General features: G+C 37.2%; 1 protein-coding gene and 1 long non-coding RNA gene across 2 annotated transcripts in view; one reads left to right on the top strand and one right to left on the bottom strand.

The window, feature by feature from the left end:
• Positions 1-25: 25 nt before the first annotated feature.
• LOC127471085 (uncharacterized) lies at positions 26-17,436 on the top strand. The gene is made up of 4 exons (XR_007904553.1): positions 26-114; positions 10,626-10,755; positions 15,008-15,148; positions 17,317-17,436. It is a non-coding gene; the product is annotated as an uncharacterized LOC127471085 (long non-coding RNA).
• COL28A1 (collagen type XXVIII alpha 1 chain) overlaps positions 1,180-21,029 on the bottom strand; it is a 33,749-nt gene continuing 13,899 nt past the window's right edge. Inside the window, exons 14-36 of the mRNA XM_051787379.1 lie at positions 20,573-20,641; positions 20,074-20,142; positions 19,914-19,982; positions 18,671-18,739; positions 17,394-17,465; positions 16,749-16,817; positions 15,985-16,056; positions 15,036-15,104; positions 14,562-14,630; positions 12,793-12,861; positions 12,245-12,313; positions 11,458-11,526; positions 10,013-10,081; positions 9,241-9,309; positions 8,386-8,466; positions 6,921-6,956; positions 5,766-5,802; positions 5,081-5,638; positions 4,230-4,423; positions 3,490-3,577; positions 3,316-3,405; positions 1,746-1,928; positions 1,180-1,302 (exon numbers count right to left, since the gene is read on the bottom strand). Of these exons, the coding sequence (XP_051643339.1) occupies positions 1,295-1,302; positions 1,746-1,928; positions 3,316-3,405; positions 3,490-3,577; positions 4,230-4,423; positions 5,081-5,638; positions 5,766-5,802; positions 6,921-6,956; positions 8,386-8,466; positions 9,241-9,309; positions 10,013-10,081; positions 11,458-11,526; positions 12,245-12,313; positions 12,793-12,861; positions 14,562-14,630; positions 15,036-15,104; positions 15,985-16,056; positions 16,749-16,817; positions 17,394-17,465; positions 18,671-18,739; positions 19,914-19,982; positions 20,074-20,142; positions 20,573-20,641 (2,247 nt within the window). The 3' untranslated portion in view covers positions 1,180-1,294. The remainder of the gene's footprint in view (positions 1,303-1,745; positions 1,929-3,315; positions 3,406-3,489; positions 3,578-4,229; positions 4,424-5,080; positions 5,639-5,765; positions 5,803-6,920; positions 6,957-8,385; positions 8,467-9,240; positions 9,310-10,012; positions 10,082-11,457; positions 11,527-12,244; positions 12,314-12,792; positions 12,862-14,561; positions 14,631-15,035; positions 15,105-15,984; positions 16,057-16,748; positions 16,818-17,393; positions 17,466-18,670; positions 18,740-19,913; positions 19,983-20,073; positions 20,143-20,572; positions 20,642-21,029) is intronic.

Here is a 21,029-nt window from a genome sequence, read left to right as displayed (position 1 = left end):
GCGCGCCCTCCCGCCCCCTTCGGCCCCGCCCCCGTCCCTGCTGAGGCGCTAAAACCTAAATCGCGTGAAGTCCTCGCGTTGTCGGCAAAGTACCGCCTTGGGGGTGTGAGTTTGGTGGTTTTGGTTTAATTTTAAAACAGATGGGATGCGTCGTTTTTAATTTGGAGCGACTTGAGAATTGTATGTAGCTAATTTTAATTGCAGTACCCTACCACTTCAAAATAAACAAATTGCTCGAAATAAGTGCGAATCGTAGGAAGAAACTCGTCCTTTCGACAGTTCTTTCCCTGGAGCTGGTCCCTGGGTTGGTGAGGAGTCCATTGCACCCATCTGTAAGTTGACACAAACTGGATTAAGTGAAGTGAGTAACAGGTGGGAAGTGCCCTTGCGTGGCCCTGGCGGGACATGGACCAAGGGCTCTGGAAGCAGAAAGGATGGAGAGTGTTTGGCTTGAGGCCAAGCTCCATTTTCGTTGATATGTTTGACGTTACCATTTGCTCAGTGAAAAAGAGAAAAACCCAAACCCAACCAAAAGTGATCATCGCGTTTCATATGCAGGAATGCCTAATCTGGGCTGTTGGGGCTTGTTAGGGGCTGTGGCAGAAATCCATTGTCAGAAGCACACGAGAAGGTAAGTGCAATGTAATTTAGCTAGGTTAAGTTTTTAGTCCTGTAAAGATACCATTATCCATTTTGTCTCCTGGCAGTAAAACAAGAAATGTTTTATTAGAAACAAGCTTTCAAGTATGTTAAGTAATAGGAAATGCAACATATACGCGCAGATGTAAATGTAAAAAGCAATATCACAGTGGCAGCCAATAAACTATGCTGCGTTTTATGTTTTGAACAAAAGTTTAAATAGTTAATTAAGGTAGATGAAAATATTAAAATGCATTTAAAAATTGGGGTTGGCTTTCAGAAGAGAAACACATAACAAGCAGCACTTTAGACATGAACTAACCCAATTTAGTGATGCCAGATATTGGTATATTCACTCATAGAAATCTGTGGATGTCATGGATCTTGCCTAGCTAATGAAAACTGAGGAGAGTTTACTGAAAAAAAGGATTAAAGTAACTGTGATATGGTTAGGAAAGGTGTGTGATTTAGCCACCTCCCTGTCTTGTGACCCAGAGAGCACACAGGCCATAAGTTGATGCATTTGCTGTATTTGTCTGTACGGAGTGGTACTCCACATGTAATTTGGAAATATGCTGATATATTAAAATATTATTTGTGAGAATGGTTTTGCTTAAAAGAAGTGAAGTCTTCATTGCACAGTTCTTGGCAAATATCAGATTTCTGTAACAGAGAGAAAAGAGATGACATAATTTTAATGACCAATGATTGCTTCCAAAGCCATATATGTAATTTAAAATGAAGTATAGTTAATGATTATACAATGTTAGTATTTAAAGACCTAGGTGAAGGAAGATCAATTGCTATGGCAAATGCTATACTGGTCTTAATATAAATTAGTAAAAAAAAAATTTTTGTACTCTTGATACTGCTGAAAATTTGCTATTTTGTTACATAAGCACTACATCGTATACTATATGCAAAAAGAATTAAAGTATGCTTGCATAGGTAGACTTTTTTTTAGTTAGTGCACATATGACTTCACAAAGTTAACATTCTATAAATTAGTTGGTTTGATTTTACGTACCAGGCTGGATAATTTATAACAAAGTCAAACAATCAATAGTTTCAACCTGCTCATTTTTAATGTAGAGATGAATTCCTACCTCCAGAAGAAAATACACAAGCCTCTCTACATTCCTCTTCACTCTCAAAGCGGTTTGCATTTCCATCACAGCCACCGTACCAAAACTGAGCACAAGCATTGGCTTGTTTATCATAATACCATTTTATCATATAAACACGGCACGGCCCTTGATCCAACCTTAACTGGCACCGGAGGATACTTTCTAAAATAAAGAAAAAAGAGGAATAGAAACAATTCAGTTTGTAACAGTCAATTGTATTGCATAGATTTTACCTTTTAAACTCCGATTTTTGTTTTTTTTTTTTTCCTGGTAATGTTATACAACAGTTTAAGATTCACTCTTAGTTGTAAAGATGTTAGTATTGAAGGCAAGTTAAAAGTGCATCTTAGTAGGTCGATTAAACTATTCCTTTACTGGCATGGTTCTAGTAATTCCAGAAATAACAGTATTATGGCTCTACATACCAAAAGAGCAAAGAATATGAGTACGATAATTTTGAAATCTATTTTTTGAAATCTAATTAAGTGCAACCAGTCTTGTGAGCAACCTGAAATTGTAAGCCTAAGAGCTGTAAGGTAGTTGCATATGCTGTTTTCAAATCATAAGCATGACCATCGTCCTTCTCTGCTGCATGTTAGTTCTTTTTGTGGTTGGAAGAAGAGACATTAAAATAGTGAGAAGAATATAAAACTTTAGTCTTGCTTTTGTAAGATATTTGTGTTACTTATCTAATACAATGGTAGTACTTATGTACATAAGTACTTTACCATTGTAAAGCCTGTTGGTCTAGTGACTCCTACAGATATGCATAAGAGGACTGTGACATACTAATCTAGTCTCACTAATAATACCATTAGATAGAAAGCAATTTTCTGTTAAGTTTTATGTTGTGACACCAATATTTTGTCTTTGTTAACTCGTACCTTGTCACTTTTTTGGGTGGAAAAAAAAAAAGTTATTGCCAGGGATCAGATAAGCCATGCCAGTGTTCCCAGGAAGCATGGGAACATGTTTCTATCACTCTTTTCTGTTGCTCCCATCATAACAAACTATTACTGGAACTCAAAATCCCCCAAATGATGAACAAAATACATTTGGACATTTCATGTCCAAAAAATCAATGAAAAGAATCAATCCTTTGAGCAGTCAGCTAATTATCATACTTTTCTTCAAATGACTAAACACAGTTTTTTCCTATTTCTCCTCTCCTCTGAAAGAGAAAGCTATGTTTTCTGTCCAATTCTGAAACCATTATCTTTGTCTTTAATGAAGCCTCCTATCTCCATAGACTGCCCCTTCTTGGCTGACAAATTACCTGCTCACTGGCCCACCTCTCTTTTTGATGCCATTTATGAGCTCCTGTCAGATAACCTTGCTTTTGCCATAAGTGGAGCAGTGGGATTTGGAACTTGGGAAGAAAAAAATGGCAACTAGATCTGTTATAAAATCCTGAAATGGATTCTCTTCCACATCATGGACTCACAAAATCTTCAGAGAGTAGAACAAAATTACTCTGATTTAAAACCTTATTAAAAGTTAGTATCAGGATAAGAGGGAACAAAATGAAAAACTAGTTATGATCTATAACCTGGTCTTGGTGTGAGTCCTGCAGTTGAAAGAGGTGATGTCATCACTTTATTGGATGGTGATTGTTTAGATGGCAATAATGGTACCACAGCTGCAGCTGAAAAGAAACAGAATGAGACGTTGATTTTTGATCAGCCAAAAAAGCAGATGAAGAAATGAATGATGATAAATATACCTCTAGTGTCTGCTGTTAGGAAGGGTAACTGTTTCTCCTCTTGTTCCTCTTCATAGGCTTCATATACTACCACAGGAGGTAATTTGGTCTGAAATAAGCAGTTGATTTTCTTTGTTTTCCAGATACTGTGAAGTGTTTAAAAATTAACAAGCCCTCCATGACTCAGAGATTTTCTAATGTTATTCCTTTCCATTTAACCTGACTTCAGTGTTAAAAACCAGAATTTTAAATTCACCTGGTTGGTTTACCAGGAAAGTTGTCATACCTAAATATGATATATATATTTTTTTTTAGTTGGCCTTTACAGAATTTTATTTATAAACTTAAAATGATAATCTACAATTGAGTTCAATTCTTAGACTTAATTATAACAGTGTAATTGCTTTTTAATAATGTCGTTTCACACTGTGGCACAAATATTCCTGCATTAAACAAAGGAATGATAATTCTTGTAACAGTATCAGGAATAAACTATAGCAATTATAAATTATATATTATATTATAAATTATAGCCTGCATGCAACATCAGAACTCTTACTTAGAACAACCAGCTCTGAGCATACCATGTTAAAGGAGCTATTACAGTACCTGTCTGGCAGAAAAGTAAGGTGAAGGTTACATACTACCTCAGGCAGCACAGAGGGATATATATTTTAAACTTCTGCTCATTGAAGTCTGCTGAATTTTCATACCGGAGCTAATGGATGAGGAAGATCACCAAGACTCAGAGGACTTTCTACTGTAGATACTCCAGGTGTCTGTGCTGAAAGTGGTTGTCCATTAACATGGTGGTTCTGAAGTGTGTAATATAAAGAACTTGGAGATACTGAATGGAAATATGAACCACTTATACTTGCACCATTTCCATTACGGTTGTATATTAAGGTACCATGTTCATCTTCACAAAATTGGTTTACTAATTTGGACTCCAGAGCTGTTTAAAAAAAAGAAAGTAAAAAACATCATACTGAGAAATTCAATGAATTTTTAAAATATGGGCTATTTATATATGTCAGTAATACACACGTAATCCAGTACTCCTCTGGATTGTTTATATGTCTCTAAGAAGATTATTCCAGACTCTCTGCACTATAGCTTTTTTTGGTCACAAATTTGCCAGCATGTAAGTCCTCTACATGGTACAAAATACAATGAACTTATTTAAAGGTGTTCATCCAAACTTAGTAACAACTACTAGTTGGTTACAGGAAAATAACTTCTTACCTTGCTGATGTGAACAACTAAATGAAAAAGGGAAGTGAACAAGCAGAATTTATGACAATGGGTTTCATTCTGACTTACAGTCCAGCAGATGTGCAATGCATGAGCACTTACTCAGCCTAGAAAACCAGTTTAAGCAGCTGTTTTCCTAGACTGGGTGACATCCCCCTGTTGGCGTGTTGAATCATTGCCCTATAATGTGACCCCTTAAAAGAAGTGAATCTCTGTCTCTAGGTTCCTATTACTTTGCACCTTGTAACTAATCCTGATCAGCATCAAAACTTGACATATCCATAAAGATAGTACTGTCCCCCCACCATGCCCCCTTCTGAGAAGCATCAGATACAATGCATAACTTCAGTGAACGCACCTGGAAGGGTGTTAAAGTCATCAATGAGAAACATGTGTTCTGTGTCTGGATCTGAGGCGATCAGATTGAGCTCGCGCACAAACTCGGCCTGTGTCGGATCTGAAGTGTTTACAATTCCTATTGCGTACATTTCGATGTTTGCTGCGTGAGCCTCTCGAACGGCAGTGTCCAGTTTTACAGCTTCTCTCTTGTCTGCTTGGCCATCTGTCAGCACAAGAGCTACTTTCCGCACTCCTGCTCGAGCACCGAGGAATCCTTCCTGGGTTGCTTTACGGATAGCAGTTCCTGTGTAAGTGCCTTCTCCCATGTATTGCATTTTTCTGATTGCTTGCTTAACGTCCTGACGAGTTGTATATTTGTTGAGACCAAATTCTAGTTGAACTTCTAAACTGTATAACACCAGGCCAATTCTAGTAGCATTTCTGCCTACAGTTACTCTGTCTACTAAAGCAGTTACAAAGTCTTTGACAATCTCAAAATTTTCTGGTCCCACACTCTCAGAGCTGTCAATCACAAATACAAGCTCCATAGGAATTTCCTTACATTTAATGCCACAACCTGCAAAGGAAAAATAAAAAAACCCAGATCACAATGACTTGACATGGTATCGTTTTGGAAAGGAGAAGAATGTAAATGTAATAAAGAAAATATAGAACCTGAACGTAAAGATTTCCTGAGTACTTACCACATATCTCTTTAATTAATTTAATTATATCTTCTCTCTGGATATGAAAAGAATTAAATATGAAATTATTTTACAACTTTGCCTCTTTCAGATAATGCATAATATTGACACTAACAAATATTTTGTTTAAAATTAATATTTGTGTCCTACAGGAACTTAGAAAAATCTTACTGTTTAACTTCCAAACCTGACCTTCCAAACAGGGAATGAGTCCCACATTTTACACTGAACTGTTTCATATGCATATAACAATCATTAACTTGACAACACAGAAACATCTTTATCGAAAACAGTTAACTACTGTTATTGTAAAAATGTTTTGTGATTAACTGATTCTCATTAAAACTGAAAATCATTCATATTTTAGTATCTGAATAATGATATCCATTTTAAATGTGTTGGGAGTGGAGAAACAGACCCAACTTTAGGAATTGTATTGCTTGTAGTGAGCTGATGTATGACAGAGCACCCACACAGAATGGAATTGGGAGTTGGAAGCCCTGGTGTATCTGGCCCACTCTGTTACCCAGATTTCATCAGAAAAAAGAAAAAACAGCTGCTGCCTTCGGAGCTGTCTGTTCAGAAAAGTGAGACCTTCTGTGAACAAAGTGTTTCTTGTTATTAGAGAAATCCTTGGTTATATTTTTTTAAGTGCATGACAGGACTCATTTGGCATTGAGTCAGCCTTTCAAATACAACCTTTTGCTACTGCTGCTCAGCTTCCATAAAACTTAGTAGTAGTCACTGACATACTTTTACTGAATTTGGGTCAAGTGCAGTTCAGACTTAGCAGAAATATAATTAAGTTCATAGCATGACAGACCATGACAAGTTTGAAGATCCTTGCTCTTTATACTCTTAAATACTTGTAAAAAATCCTTTCTGCAGCAAGTGTACTCCTGAGTCATCTAAAGCTAACTGTAAAAGAACATATAACAGAAAAATGCCTAAAATTACCAGGAACTTAAAATTCCATTTCAGTAGAAAGTAGATGAGAAAAAATCAGAAATCTTTGAGTGGTTTCATGCTGCAGTATTACTGAGACCACTTCTTGTCAGAAAGCTCCATCCAAAATAATTAACAGGATATGTTTCATCTGATCTAGTATTGTTTATATCTTGCCATAAGGGGATTTAAATAATGGAATTTGCTTACTGTTAGACCTTGCTCTCCCTTTGGTCCAGTTTTGCCCTGTAACAGTGATTGTTAATTCAACATTGCAATTAATTAGTAACATTGTAATTCAGAATATGACTGCATCAATACCATTATTTGAACAATATTTGGCCAATAGGAACTTCGGCTAGAAAAAGTGGTGTTTGTGATACTACCTTGTGCATTCAGTATCTGCAGCCTCCTAAGGTGATGGTGTTATATGGGAATTGGATGACCTCAAGTCTCCCACTCAATCACCGATTGTCAGTTTACATTAGAAAGGGAGAATCTGTGCAAAGCTTTCTTGTCTACCATGTTGTGTTGATTTCCTCTCTCAATAGACTGTGTACCTGCCTGACACCCTGGAATAATGAGAATTCTGCTTCATCATGTGTGAGTTTAATAGGGCCAGTAGCAGGACAAAAATGAATTTTTAAAATATGGACTATTTATATGTTAGTGTATATATATATATATACATGTCACCCCCCCAGCAATGGAGTTTATATATTCCTACTTAATAGTATGCAAATTTCAGAACAGAAGAGCACCACATGGGACCTGCCCATCAGCAGAAGTTTTCATTTTGACTCCCCTCATTGTTCATCAGCTTTGAGGGAAAGTCTGAGCTGTAGTTATTTGCTAGCCATAGAATAGAATTGCATAGTTTTGTCTTGAAACATGGCAATTGTCCTTCACTGCTCTCCTGGTTTCAGCTGGGATAGAGTTCATTTTCTTCTTAGTAGCTGGTTTAGGGCTGTGTTTTGGGTTTACTATGGGAATCATGCTGACAACACACTGATGTTTTGGATGTTGCTAAGTGGCGCTTACCCTAAGTCAAGGACTTTTCAGTTTCCCATGCTCTGCCAGTGAGGAGCTGCAGAAGGAACTGCAGGGAACATGGCCAGGACAGCTGACCCCAAGTGGCCAAAGGGATATTCCATAGCATAGGATGTCACACTCAGTACACAAACTGGGGGGAGCTGGCTGGGAGGGGCCGATCACTGCTTGGGGGTGGGCTGGGCACTGGTCAGCAGGTGGTGAACAACTGTATTGGGCATCACTTGTTTTTTTCATTATTATGATTATTATTATACTTTGGTTCAATTACTAAACTGTTTTATGTCCACCCATGAGTCTTCTGTTTATTTATTTTTTTTTTTACTTTTTTATCTGATTCACCTCCCCATCCCACCAGGGCTGGGGGGTAGGTGACTGAGTGGCTGCACGGTATTTAGTTGCTGGCTGGGGTTAAATCATGACAACTTCCTTAAGAGAGAAACCACATCTGTGGGATAAGTGGGGTATTAATCAAGGAAATGTCTTTTTGCTTTTAAAGTTTTTCATTGTTTCAGTTTCTTAAGTATTTCAGATTATATGTAGTTAAATAGAAAGAAGAACACACAACTCAGCTTTGTTATTACATGGTTTAAGAAAACAGCCATGATAAACCTGAGTTACTCACGGGTTCTCCAGATAAACCAGGGTCACCCACATCACCTTTTTCTCCTTTTTTCCCCTTGTCACCTGTAGCTCCTCGATCTCCCTGTAAAACCATGTTGGTAAGCAGATAGAAAGCGTTAAGTCAGTTTTTATTACACTTTTCAAATTTCTCTCTAGTTGCCTTTGTTGAATTTTCCTTCAGCTTCTGATATGACAGAAATCTTCGTTAGACATCATTTAAATAACTTGGTATTTTGTGACTTTCATTAATAACTTATAGGATTGGCTAAGCATCCTTATGGGAAAAAAAAAGTGAAGCTGTTTGAACAATGAACCATCTCAAACAACTATATGCACACTATAGAGGGGTTTCATGTGATATTACGTGATGGAAATTATTATCAGTGTCTTAGGAAAATAAGATAACAGTAGGGAAATAGAAAAGAAATCCAAGGGTGTCATTGGAATGAATAATGAGAATATCACTCTGAGAAACCTTTTGGCCCAGAAAATTTGGAATTGCAAACAGATGGATTCGTGTGTCCTGGTTTGATTTTTAGTAGACTATGGTATTTTGTACAGCCTTTCTGAGCCAATGTGATTGCATCTAAAAACTGATTCCAATCTAAAGTTCTCTTTTTCTTAACATTGATGTAAAGCCCAAATTTTGCATAGTGGGTGAAAGAAAGGCAGTAATATTAAATCTAATAATAAAATAACTTCTAATAATAATATAATCTTCCAATATCTGGGGTTTTCCCAAATGCCCATTCCCTTTACACAGAATTTATAAGCCTTCAATGAGAGCTGACTGTAATGAGTATTTTCAGTGTGTTCTTTTCCATCTAGGGCATTATCTCTCATTTACATATCATACCTTCTGTCCTAAAAACCCATCTCCAGGAGGGCCTCGTGGTCCTGGCATTCCTTGAATTCCTTGTTCCCCCTAATGATAATCCAAGTAGTGATATTAACTCTTTGTAATCATTAATCATGCTTTAAGTTTAAATGTTCAAAGAGAAAGTGTTTCAAACTGCATTTTAACAAGTATTTTGAGGCACTTGAGACAATGTAGTAGCTAGCTTATATTTCTCAAATATTTCTTCAGTATAAAGTTATATAATATTGAAAAACCACATTATTGATTTTAATTTTAATTTGTTCCCTCTTTCTATCCCATTTTATTCATTCTCATTCCTTTTTTCTTATTTCTGTCTTTTGAGTGTGTCTCATCTGACTGATGCTTTGGGTAAAAGTGCATGTTATAGGGAAAAATTAATATTACACATAGATTCAGGATGGAGACGCTTTCTCTACCATAGTATTCATATAACTACTTCAGGCTGTCTCCATGGGCATGAGAGCTGAGGAAGAAGAAATGGTATTTTTAATTTCGTAAAGGTATCTTTGATGAAAGTTCCTTCCTTCTCCCTCAACACGTGTGCTTGGGCTGGTTGTTCACAGCACACGTTCTGTATCAGAGCAGAACATACAGATACAGAACATACTTTGTAAGCTCCCATTATCCTTCTCATTTTCTCGCCTGAGGCTCTCTTCATATAAGAAACTATGTGAAATCTCCCTAACACTGTGATGGTCAGACTGACCGCTCAGCACAGGTTAAATATTGGAGACATGAATTAATTTACCTTAGTTCCTTGAATACCTTCACCAGGAGGTCCCAGAGAGCCAGGTGGCCCTGGGCGTCCTATGGTTCCCTAGAGAATATTCAGAATAAAAATACACAATAAATTGTTGTACCACCATGTAATTTCTTGTCCACCCTCTACCAGACATTTCTTTTTATAAGTAGTGAGGATAAGATTGCTCTGTCCGACAAAGACTCATTTCAGCCTTTATCAGATTATTAAAATCCAATTTATACGTCAAAGGAGTCACTTGGCTTAATGATTACTGAACATAAATAACCTTGCTGAGAGATATATACGTTGTGTTGAAGGAAGGATTGTATTGTTGGGATATTGGGGACTGAATTAAGATTTAAGAGAGGATTATTATTGTTTTGTTATCTTTCATCACCATTAAGTAAGACCCATGGGCATACATACTAATGTGGCATTGCAAATAAATACTTGTTGCTAATTCATAAGATAGTTTTCAAAAGAACTCTAGAGAAAATGTTTCCATTCCATATGTTATTCACAGGAAGCAATCAAAACCCACATAGTGAAATATTAATTTCATGCCTATATTGCTATTCCAGTATCCCTGCACGAAATTCTCTTTTTCCTCATTTGTAAGGATACTGTGCACATGCCAGTCCTTGGGACTAGTCCTGGCTGGGAAAGTGCTTCACTACTGCTTTGCTCTGGATGTGGTTTTCATGCCAATGTGAACTGAATCTCTGGGACCAATAAGCCACATTCTGCAGGTAACACATTATTATGTTGCATAATCTTTGCATTTGACTTTGTTGAGTTCCTTTACATTTACATTCTACACCATTTCTTTTGCATTAGTAGACTTCTAAAACTGAGCTGTAGGAGCATAAGAATTTCCAATTTGGGAGGTTTCATAGTGAAAATTGCTTTTTATAGTTACAATTACTTTCAGGCCTTTGTCATGGTGTATATTATAACTACAAAAATAATCCTTTTTTTCAAGGATCGATTCCTTATTGGCCATTATATGTTTATTAGGTTGGTATAGTAAAAAAGAAGAATTAATTCTAGAAGAACTCAACAGTATGCCTATAGCTGTAACAGTAGCATGGGCAAGACACACTAAGTGCTTGCCAGGCCATTAATTTTGACCAATGCCAGGTTTGAAGAAACTTTTGCTACTCAGGTGCAGCTAATGCCTGCAGGAGCTAAATGTTTTGTCACTGATCTTCACGCAAGGTTATCGTTTATCATATGCAACTGGAAGAAGGCTATGGTTTATGGCTAGTTACCAGAAACATTTTTGATTTTCTACAAAATAAAGATTATTTGTTGGATTAATTGTTTCTAGTGAAGCGTGAAGACAGAAGACATGTGGATGTCTATGCACTTCTATGCATTTTTATAGTATAGTTTGTTTGTTTGTTTGTTAGAAAAAAGACAAAGGGAGACATAATTGTTAAATCTCTTACTTTTGGTCCTGGCAAACCTTCTCCTGGTGGACCGGGGAGGCCAACTGGTCCTCTAATACCAGGATCACCCTGAAAGGCGATACTTTAAGAGATAAGTAGTGAATACAAAAGTTTAATTTATCTCTAGGATTCCCAGCACCTCTTATACTCAGATGGGACAAAGAGAAGAGAACTATTGAACAACATAGTGCAAGTCCAAACAGTGATAACTCATGAATATGGCAGGCAGGACAAGGAAGTTACTGGGGATAAACAGCTAGTGGTCTAAACATATTCAAGACATGTACAGCCAATTATGCATAGTTACACAGGAATTACAATTCCCATGTTGAAAACAAAACAAAAAAACCACAAAGATTTTGCTTGCTGTCAGTTGAGTCACACTCTATGTTCAAATTGCCACTGTTCTAGCTTTTTCCTATCAGTGTCTCCAGACAGCTAGGGGTTTGAGGTCAGTGGGAAAAAGATGCATGTCCTTTTAAGAGACATTAAGCATGTTTAAATAGTTGCAGTCAATTCTTCAATTACCTGTATAATGCCAGTAATCCTGCAATCTGCATCAGGATGAGTTCTGAAGTGAAGCTTGAAGAGCTTCTATGGGATCTATCTTTTATATACTGACAAAGAAGTTAAAGTTGGACTAAATAGGTATTCTGACTGTGATATATAAGTAGGAATTATATCTCCACGAAGTAACATATACATATTCATATACGTATACATATACATATACATATACATATACATGTACATATGCATTTACTTTTCTAGAAGTTAAGGTCTGTACCTTAGGTCCTGGTAGCCCGACTCCATCTGGGCCTTGTTCACCAGGAATCCCAGGGAGGCCTGGCAAGCCCTGAAATTATATACACAGACAACATACATTTAATTTATGCTTATATTGACTATGTGCTTTTGTTAACATTTGTATGGTAGTGTCTTGGATATATTGTCTCTTGGTGGGATCACTTTAGTCTACAATTGGTTAAATTTTACTGTTATAAACCAGAAGTGGTGTCAGTGGCATTTGTGTGTGTGTTGAATGCCATGCAGGGGGCTTGCATGTGTTTGAAGACAGAGGAGTCTAACCTGGAAAGACAGTTGCCACAGCCATTCTGCACTGCATAATCAAGAGAAGTGGAGGACAGGGAAGGTCTTGCACTATTTTAGAAGGAGATTTTCCTTCTATGCTGAAATGCATTTCCACAGTTGAGGAGTCTTTTCAGGCCTTTAGAACAACAAATCTTTCCTAGCATGTCAGACACAGAGGCGAATCACTTACGTGTAGCACTTATTTGTTCCCAATTCACATAAAAAAAAAGTCTATAAACTTACAGGTGGGCCGGGATAACCATCTCCTTTTGGCCCAAAGGGCCCGGGGGGTCCTGGAAGGCCTCGGTCACCCTGATGAAGGCAGGAAAAACCTCTGAGTGAATGACAATACAGTTGTTAGCAGGAAATTTTCCATGGAAGTGAAACTTCTGTGGCAAATATACTGTAAATTGATTTTATCTGTCTATCTGCTAATGTATTTTACTATGTAAATTATTATTTTAGGTTTATTTAATCCTGGATTAAAACAGTACCAGCTCAGGATTTACAGGAGCATTCACTTCTATGAAACTAATTTTAGTATTTTTCAAGAGCTCTGTCTGTTGTAATTTGTGGCCTACATATAAGAAGAAATTCTGTTAGTTGCATTCCCCATATTTTTATCATAATTTTATCATAGTTTGTTCTAGAATTGTATTTTCCTATAATGCTATGGAACCTCATTAAAACTTCTAACAGGAGCTTCCTATGGGAGATGTATAATTAAGCTTCTTTCATGGATGCAGACAGCTGGATTATTCAGGAACAGATTTACCAAGAAAACTAAAAGGACTTTAACCCTCCCAACCACACTGGATGGTGCAGTGAACTGCTCAGTTAGAGCTGAATGGATGATCAAGATTGTGTTTGTCCCTGTAGCTACTCAAAATGTGGGCATGCAGAAATAACGCAAAAATAATTTAAAAAAATCAGATTGTAAAAGGCTTTCCCCTGTACAGCTTAGTGCAGATGTGTGTCTGAGAATGAAGGAACAGCAAAACCACTAATGCTGACAAAGACAGCAAAAAGTGAAGAACATAGTCACAGAAACAGGCAGTGTCACCCAGCTGAAAGAGCTTTGAGGACTCAAGGCTGAGGGAGAGAGACTTGCAGCTCTGAGCAAAGGGCTTGCTTCCTTTTGATTGATTCCTGTTGGATCCCCAGAAATGGGACAACATGCAATTCTCTGAATTAGCTGGACTATACCAGAAAAGTACGTGATTCCATCATCATAATGTCCTCCTAATGAAAATAAATGTAAGGATCTGGAAAACCGCTGACTGATCAAAAAGGGATAGAGATTGTTACATGCTTCTCATGCTTCTCTTACTATGTTCAGTTCACTCAAAGAACAAAAGTACTGTCAAATTCAATAAGAAAAAAAAGGGGGGTGGCAAGCAGGATCCAGTATATTTTGAGAAACACAGGTTTATATGTCCTGAGTTTCTTGGTGTTCAAACAAAATCATTCCTGGAATGAAGAGTGGATTATGAAACTCAAATCTAGGTACCACTGAGGCAATACTAGAAAAGTGCTAGAGGGAAATTCATAGCTACTTGTTCATGTTCTTCTTGCACTACTTAAGGTATTTCTTCTCACAGTGCCAGTTTGGCCCATGTCCTGAGACCTTTTTGGAGTCTATAGATTACCATGTGTCAAAATTAGGAATGAAGCAAAGGAGCCTGGATGAGAAAAATTAACTGTACTTGACATGTAGGCTGTTGTAAGCACAGTTAACAGGTGTCCTCTCTGCATTCACTTCTAATCAACTAGAAACAGTCCTTCTCCTGGTTCTCTGCCATCTGAAAGCTTCTGATTCACAGAATCTGGAAGATTGACCATCCATGTTTTTCTGGCTCTGCAAATCCTTATACTCTAACAGAGTTGTAGGACACATTTGTTAAGAACTGTGAAACACTTGGCCATCCTAGGAGATTTTTGTTGCTTTACTGAAATCCTCCTGGCTTATTTTACAGTTCTATCAGAAACTAGTTTAACAATTTAGAAACTACCTTTGGCCCAGGAAGTCCAAAACCTGGTTCTCCAATTGGTCCAGCAAGACCAGGTAACCCAATGTCACCCTGCAATGAAGAAAATAAATACTCCTGTTACGTATTTTATTAAACTCCAATCACAGGCTGGTTTTCTGATATACAAATTTATATATATCAAACATAATAGCTAATTTTATTTATTGCTACTGCAAGCATTAAAACCCAAAAGCAGAATAAAGAAAAGTATTTTGATATCCAAGGTTATTCAAAATAAAGTAATCAACAAAAGTAGGCCGTACCTCAACCTGCCATACAGTTAATACGAGAGCACTGTGGTAACTAGACTGGATATAATCCATAACTCTATTCATAGGAAAGAAGAAGTTTTAGTTGACCTTCTGAGGCTGAAATGGTTTCAACAAGTATTAGCATAGCCTACTTCAGTTTTCACCCTGTGTTTATAGGCACTAGGAGCTGGAATCTGGATGTTACCTTTGGCCCAGGCACAGCTCTTCCAGGAGGGCCTGGCATTCCAAGGCGTCCTGGTGCACCAGGCTCTCCCTGCAGTGAAGGAAGGAGAGAAAAACCAATGGATTTTTCTGAAAGTGAGCATGACCATCTCATATAGAAAACATTTATGCAATAATTTACAATATTCCATTAAAATTCTGTTAGAATTTCTAATATGCAATTCTACATGGAATATCTGTGGAATATGTTTGAGAACTGATAACAAGCATACTTCTGTTTTCTCAATGGAAATGAGATCCTTCTGTCACTGCACAAACAGATGCTATTAGAAGTTCCTTTCTTAGTATATTTGAGACTTAGTCATACAGCATTCAAGACTTCCTTCCCAGCTCTGTAGGTATACTGAAAACATGTATACTTTTCTGTTAGAGTTGATTTTTTTGAAAATAGTCCTTTCAGTGTACTTTTTTACTTCTTTTACCTTTTATGTGGAAATACTCTTGTGTGTATAAATAGCAAAAGTCTTACTAAGAAACTGGAGGAGAAACCTAGAGTAGCTCTTCTCTCACTTTCAGTGAGAACTGAGTATTTTAATGGAAACTCCAAATTCATAAAAGAATATCAGCTATGAGTCAGTGTAAGGGAAAATAAAGTCCTGTCACATATGTATATTCCATACACAATACTATCTTCCCAAATATTTCAGTATAAAAATACCAGTAGATACCTTAACTTTTTGTAAACCAACAGGGAAGCAATGTGGTAAAGGCAAAGTTTTTTAAAAAATGCTTCTAGCTGTTTACAGGGATCATGGTGTGTCTTGCTAAGAGAAGCGTTAGCTGGACTTTTTTTTTTTTTATTATTATTATTTAATGAAGCAAGTTCATTCTGGAACAGTTGTTTCTGAGATCTGGAACAAAGCACAGCTTTAGGAGGCTATTTTACACACAAAACATAGTAATAAACTCACTTTAGCTCCAGGAGGTCCAGGCACTCCTGCTGGTCCTGTTAATCCACGTATTCCTCTCTGACCTTGGTCTCCCTACAGAAATGGAGAACACATGTCACACATAGTAAATAATATTAATTATTATTATTATTATTATAAGAATGTGCTAACTGGAATTAACTGTAAATGTCAGTGAAAGATATCAAAGATCTATCTTGTAGGTGGTGCACATGAGCTGTTCCTATTGCCTTCATTGGCAAGTCAGTTAATTCTGCTCAGTAATTGTCCAGTTTTGGATTGGTACAGCTACAACTACATAGATTTAATCCAAAATGAAATTAACTAACTTACCAGTGAATACTGTGGAAAAAAAAACAACCCAAAAGGAATCTTAAAGATTGAATCCTTGCAGCTGAAAACTAAGTTATTACATTAAAAAGATACTATCTAAGAAAAGTTATCAAACCAGGAAAATATAATTCACTTGGTAGTACTTTTTTTTTGATTCTAAGGCAAATAGGGCCAATCAATTGATCACGATGCCCTGTCTGATTGACCAGCTTGCACTTCCAGGAAGAAAAAGCTGAGAATAGTGTAAAGTTTGTAAAGGGAAAGCTGGTATTCAAGAGGATTATTAAGCTGTAATAATTACAACAAAAATAAAACTGTGAGTCCAGAATAGTATTTTTTTGTTATTTATATTAGACAAAAAAAGCCAAGGCTTTGACAAACTTATTCTTGGAACATTACAATATCGTGTGACATCTTTAGTGAGACATTCTTACCTTTTCCCCCTGTATTCCAATCCCTGGAGCACCTTCAGGACCTCTAAGACCAGGTAACCCTGGTTCACCCTTGAATAGAAAAATCAAGGGAGTATTTCATAGCATTGCATAGACATGGTGCAAGATCAACTCTGTATTCCCTTGAATAAGTTCATTAAAATCATAGACCTTTTAGAGTCAATGACAAAACTCCCACTGATGTCAGCTGGGTTCAGGATTTTCTTCCCACATTCACAAGCATGCAGTATAAAACTCCAGGTGGAATGCATGAAGTAGCCTTAGTGATGGCTGAACACTTTGATTATATAATCTTAAATACTGGCGTTTCTGATTCTAGAAAAATAACGTGATCAGAAGGCCAGAAAGGTTTCCCATAGCCATTTTAGTGGTTTTCCTTCTGAGTTGCAGGGCATTTAGTGGATTTTAAAAAGCCAAAACCTGTAAACAATGTAAGACAATGCCCCACCCCCAAAAAAGTAGAGAAAGCAAAGTTTACCCTAAAAAAGTATATTCGAAAGAGAATTCTTTTCACTGAAAAAGTGTGGTGCTTTTCCACTCTCTCTTCTAGGTCCAGGTATCAGCACAGGGAGAGCAGTAGGAATACTTGGAGGGAAGCAGGTAGACTGCAGACAGAGATGAACCAACCTTTTGTCCAGGGGCTCCATCTTCACCTGGAAGACCAGGCAGACCTGCCAGTCCTGAAGGCCCTGGCTCACCCTAACATCAATAAAAAGTAAATCCTTCTATTAAATTCAGACTTGGTACTAATCTTTCTCTGACTTGAGGAAATCTATTTAATTTTTTTTCTAATGATTTAAATGTATTTATAGCACATATTTATGCATATGACCCCATATCTTGACTTTTTTATAAAGACAGCTCTCATTACCTGGTGCTTTCCTACCATCTCGTTGTTTGAACTATGCACTTTATCTGTGCAATTAAAATTCTTAGCTGTTAATGCTCCAGGTCAAACATAATGCCATCATATCATTAAATGGCAGCATTTATCAGATAGAACTGACTGTGACATGATTGACATCTTACTGGTGAATATCAGTGCAAATCTGTTGATGGCAGTGGAATTGTCTTGGGCCTATTTATGTAAGATTCAAGAGCCTGACCTGGCTTTAGGTGAAATGGGATCATTTGGGGTCAAATGGGTTCAATCAGCACTACTGTATTTTGTGAAATTAAAGAAAGAAGTGGAATAATTTCTTTTCTTTTCCAACCCCTGTCTCAAATCTGTAACAAACAAGAGCAAAACCACGACCGCCCTGTGCCTTTCTACTATCATGAAAGTACTTTTTCATCTATTCCCATATTTTATGTTAATCTGGCTGTTAATGACATAGGGACTGGTTACTATCTTGGTCACTTCAGCACTAAGATAATCTGGTTACAGCTTCCTCTCCTCTTAGCAACTGTGCTTTCCGTCTGTCAGCACAGCTTGTTTCTCGTGATGAGCGTGTGAGGATGTAGCTGCTGCTCTGTTTCCATCATATTCTGGTTGAAAAGGGAAGGAGCAGCACAATAACCACTATTCAGTGCTTTTTTTCACCTCTCTGGCTATAGTGTAGCTTACACTTGGGACTGTAAAATCTGCCAGCTGTTTCATATTCTGGATGGTTTTCTGGACAGAGCTGTAGGTGAGCTGTGTGCAGCACTGACCTGAGCATGGGTCAGGCATGTGGAAATTTCTCTAGTCACCATAAATCTTACTACTTTGTACAGAAGTGGTATATTTAAAATGTTCCCATATCTAGAGGTTATTGAAAGTCTGGCTTAAAAATTTAAAAGACTAAGACTCTAGATTTTATTTCTAAACCTATTTTAGTGTCTACGGAAAGGATACTCAGGAAACACAAATTTATAATCTGAATAAATAAATAGATAAAATAATTCCTCTATTAACAATGTACCTTAGAACCAGGTTCTCCAATACCTCTTTCTCCTGGCACTCCAGTCTCTCCAGGCAAGCCTTGTTCACCCTTAAGTAGATATTAGTTTTTGACAGATTATTATGGAAAAGTATCAAAGCATACGCTTCATTGCTTACATATAAAGGAAGATTAGTACGATATTGTCTTTAGTATGCTGTGTTAAACCCTTGGTCACAAAGGTTGGGAATCTGCCACATATTTTGAGCTGTCACCAAAGAGTCATTGTTGGAAATTATAAAAGCTGTAAATCTATAGTTATGTGTCACTGGGAATCTTTCCTTCCAAAGTAGCTGATATTTCAGGAGCATATCTAGCTTCCACAGATAATTCATTCTTCTCTTTCTTTTTACCAGTGATAAAGCATATCCCTGCACAATCACTTTAAATGTAAGAGGTGACATCTGCTGCTGCAAAATTCTTTACCTTTTATGGACACTTGCCCACTTACACCTCTGGTTCCTTTATACCATGCTTTAATAGCCTTCAGTCATTCAGAACTTTATTTGTCATGTCTTTCAGGAAATCCGTTTAAATCTCAATTCCAAACACTTCTAGGGTGATGTCTTTCATTAACAGTTCTGTATTTTGCAAATCTGTCAAGGCTAAATTATTCTAACGCTTTTCCTCCAGCAAAGGTAATCTTCATTACACCTTGGACCATTTTTAACGTCTAGACACAGTAAATGCACAAATTCAACAGTGAGACAACAGTCAGCAGAAGCAACAAGGAAGGCAGCCAGTCTCTAAGGTATCTATGTATGTGTTTTTCTGGCATGAAAACAGTACAGTGAGGATAAACATGATATTGAAATTTTGGTGTTACTCTCTGTTAAGTGCAATTACTTTTCGGAACTGTTTCCCTGCACCTGCATGTGATTTGATGAAACTGCAAGTTCAAGGCAGACAACGCTCTAAATGGAAATGTACTGGACGAAGTGCAGCTCACTGTCTGGTATGTGGTACCTCAAAGGTTCTGTGTTGACTCAAGCCCAAACTGAAATAGATAGCTGTGGCATCAATTTACAAAGGCTTTTCACTAGAGTTGTATCTACTGTACAGTTTTATAATATTAATAAAGAAAATAATTTTCTGCATCTACGTCAATACTTAGATTGCTGTTCAGCACTTTAACATGGATAAAGATAGAGATAGACCATTTCTTAATCATGAAACATAACAGTAAAAACAGCACAGTAGCTTTTACTTCAGAAAATTCCCTAACCTTTGGTCCAGGTAGTCCCTGTCCTGGTAGCCCTCTAGAGCCAGGTGGTCCTTTTGGGCCTTCTACTCCCTGAGAAGATTAGTTAAGTAATTATTAAAAATAAAATAGTTTCTGTTACTATACATTTAAGTATGAGGTGAGGGGGAAGTGAAAATTGCACCTTTTCTCCTTGAATTCCAATTCCAGGTAATCCAACTGGTCCAGGTAAACCAGGAGGACCAAATTCACCCTGGCAAATAAAGTACAATTGCTTAGTTGTGAAAAGATACAGAAACAATCTGGGACAACTCCCATGCTAGTTGACTTAACCTCTCTTGAAGTCAGTGAAGTTGGGGAATCCGATCTTTTATTTTTCATATTTACATTTATTCTGTGCTGGTTCAGCTGCAAACAACTGCTAGTCTCTTTTTCCCTTTTTAAACTTAAATTTTCCCACAGACTCAGATGCTTTTTCTAACATCTGTTTTAATATGAAGAAATATTAAAATAGGTTTGGAGAATTTATTGGACATAAATGTCAACAAAATACCATATTATCCAGGGTCTTTTGTGGGTTCCTTGCCTCATTACGCCTTTTGCAGTGACTATCAATCCCCTATTCCCTGTATTATGTAGATTTATTGGCACTTCATTAATCCCCTGGTGTATTCCTTGCTCACCTTTTCACCTTTTATGCTGATGCCTGGAAGTCCACGAGGGCCTTTTGGTCCATCAAAACCACGGTCGCCCTACATGAAAAAATAATATGTTGTTAACTGTGTAACTAGAGACAGTGCTTACTCTGTCATCATGAAAACCAAAATGAGAACCAGAAAGCAGCTCCTGAATCTGTGTTCCAGAGGTGATCCTTTCAAATGAGTTTGCTCTGCAGTTTGAAATTGCTGATGAAAGAGCTGAACAAGCTTCTTTTTATCTTTCTGCCCATCTCAATTGCTTAAAGTCCTGTTTTGCTTCCTCTCAAATCAATGGCAAAACCAGAACTGATTTAAATGTTCACAGAACTGAGTATTGAGACTAACTGAAAACTGAATTCTGCTGATTTGTCTCATGGGTTAATCTCATTAAAATGTGGCAAGGAGGATCTGGCTCTCACTAAGCATTTTGCCAGATTGAAGA

The sequence above is a fragment of the Manacus candei genome, unplaced genomic scaffold (genome assembly GCF_025592945.1).
Source record: "Manacus candei isolate 608988 ecotype Guabito, Panama unplaced genomic scaffold, ASM2559294v1 h1tg000023l, whole genome shotgun sequence".
NCBI classification, from domain to species: Eukaryota; Metazoa; Chordata; class Aves; order Passeriformes; family Pipridae; genus Manacus; species Manacus candei.
This window is presented reverse-complemented; position numbering and strand designations above follow the sequence as displayed.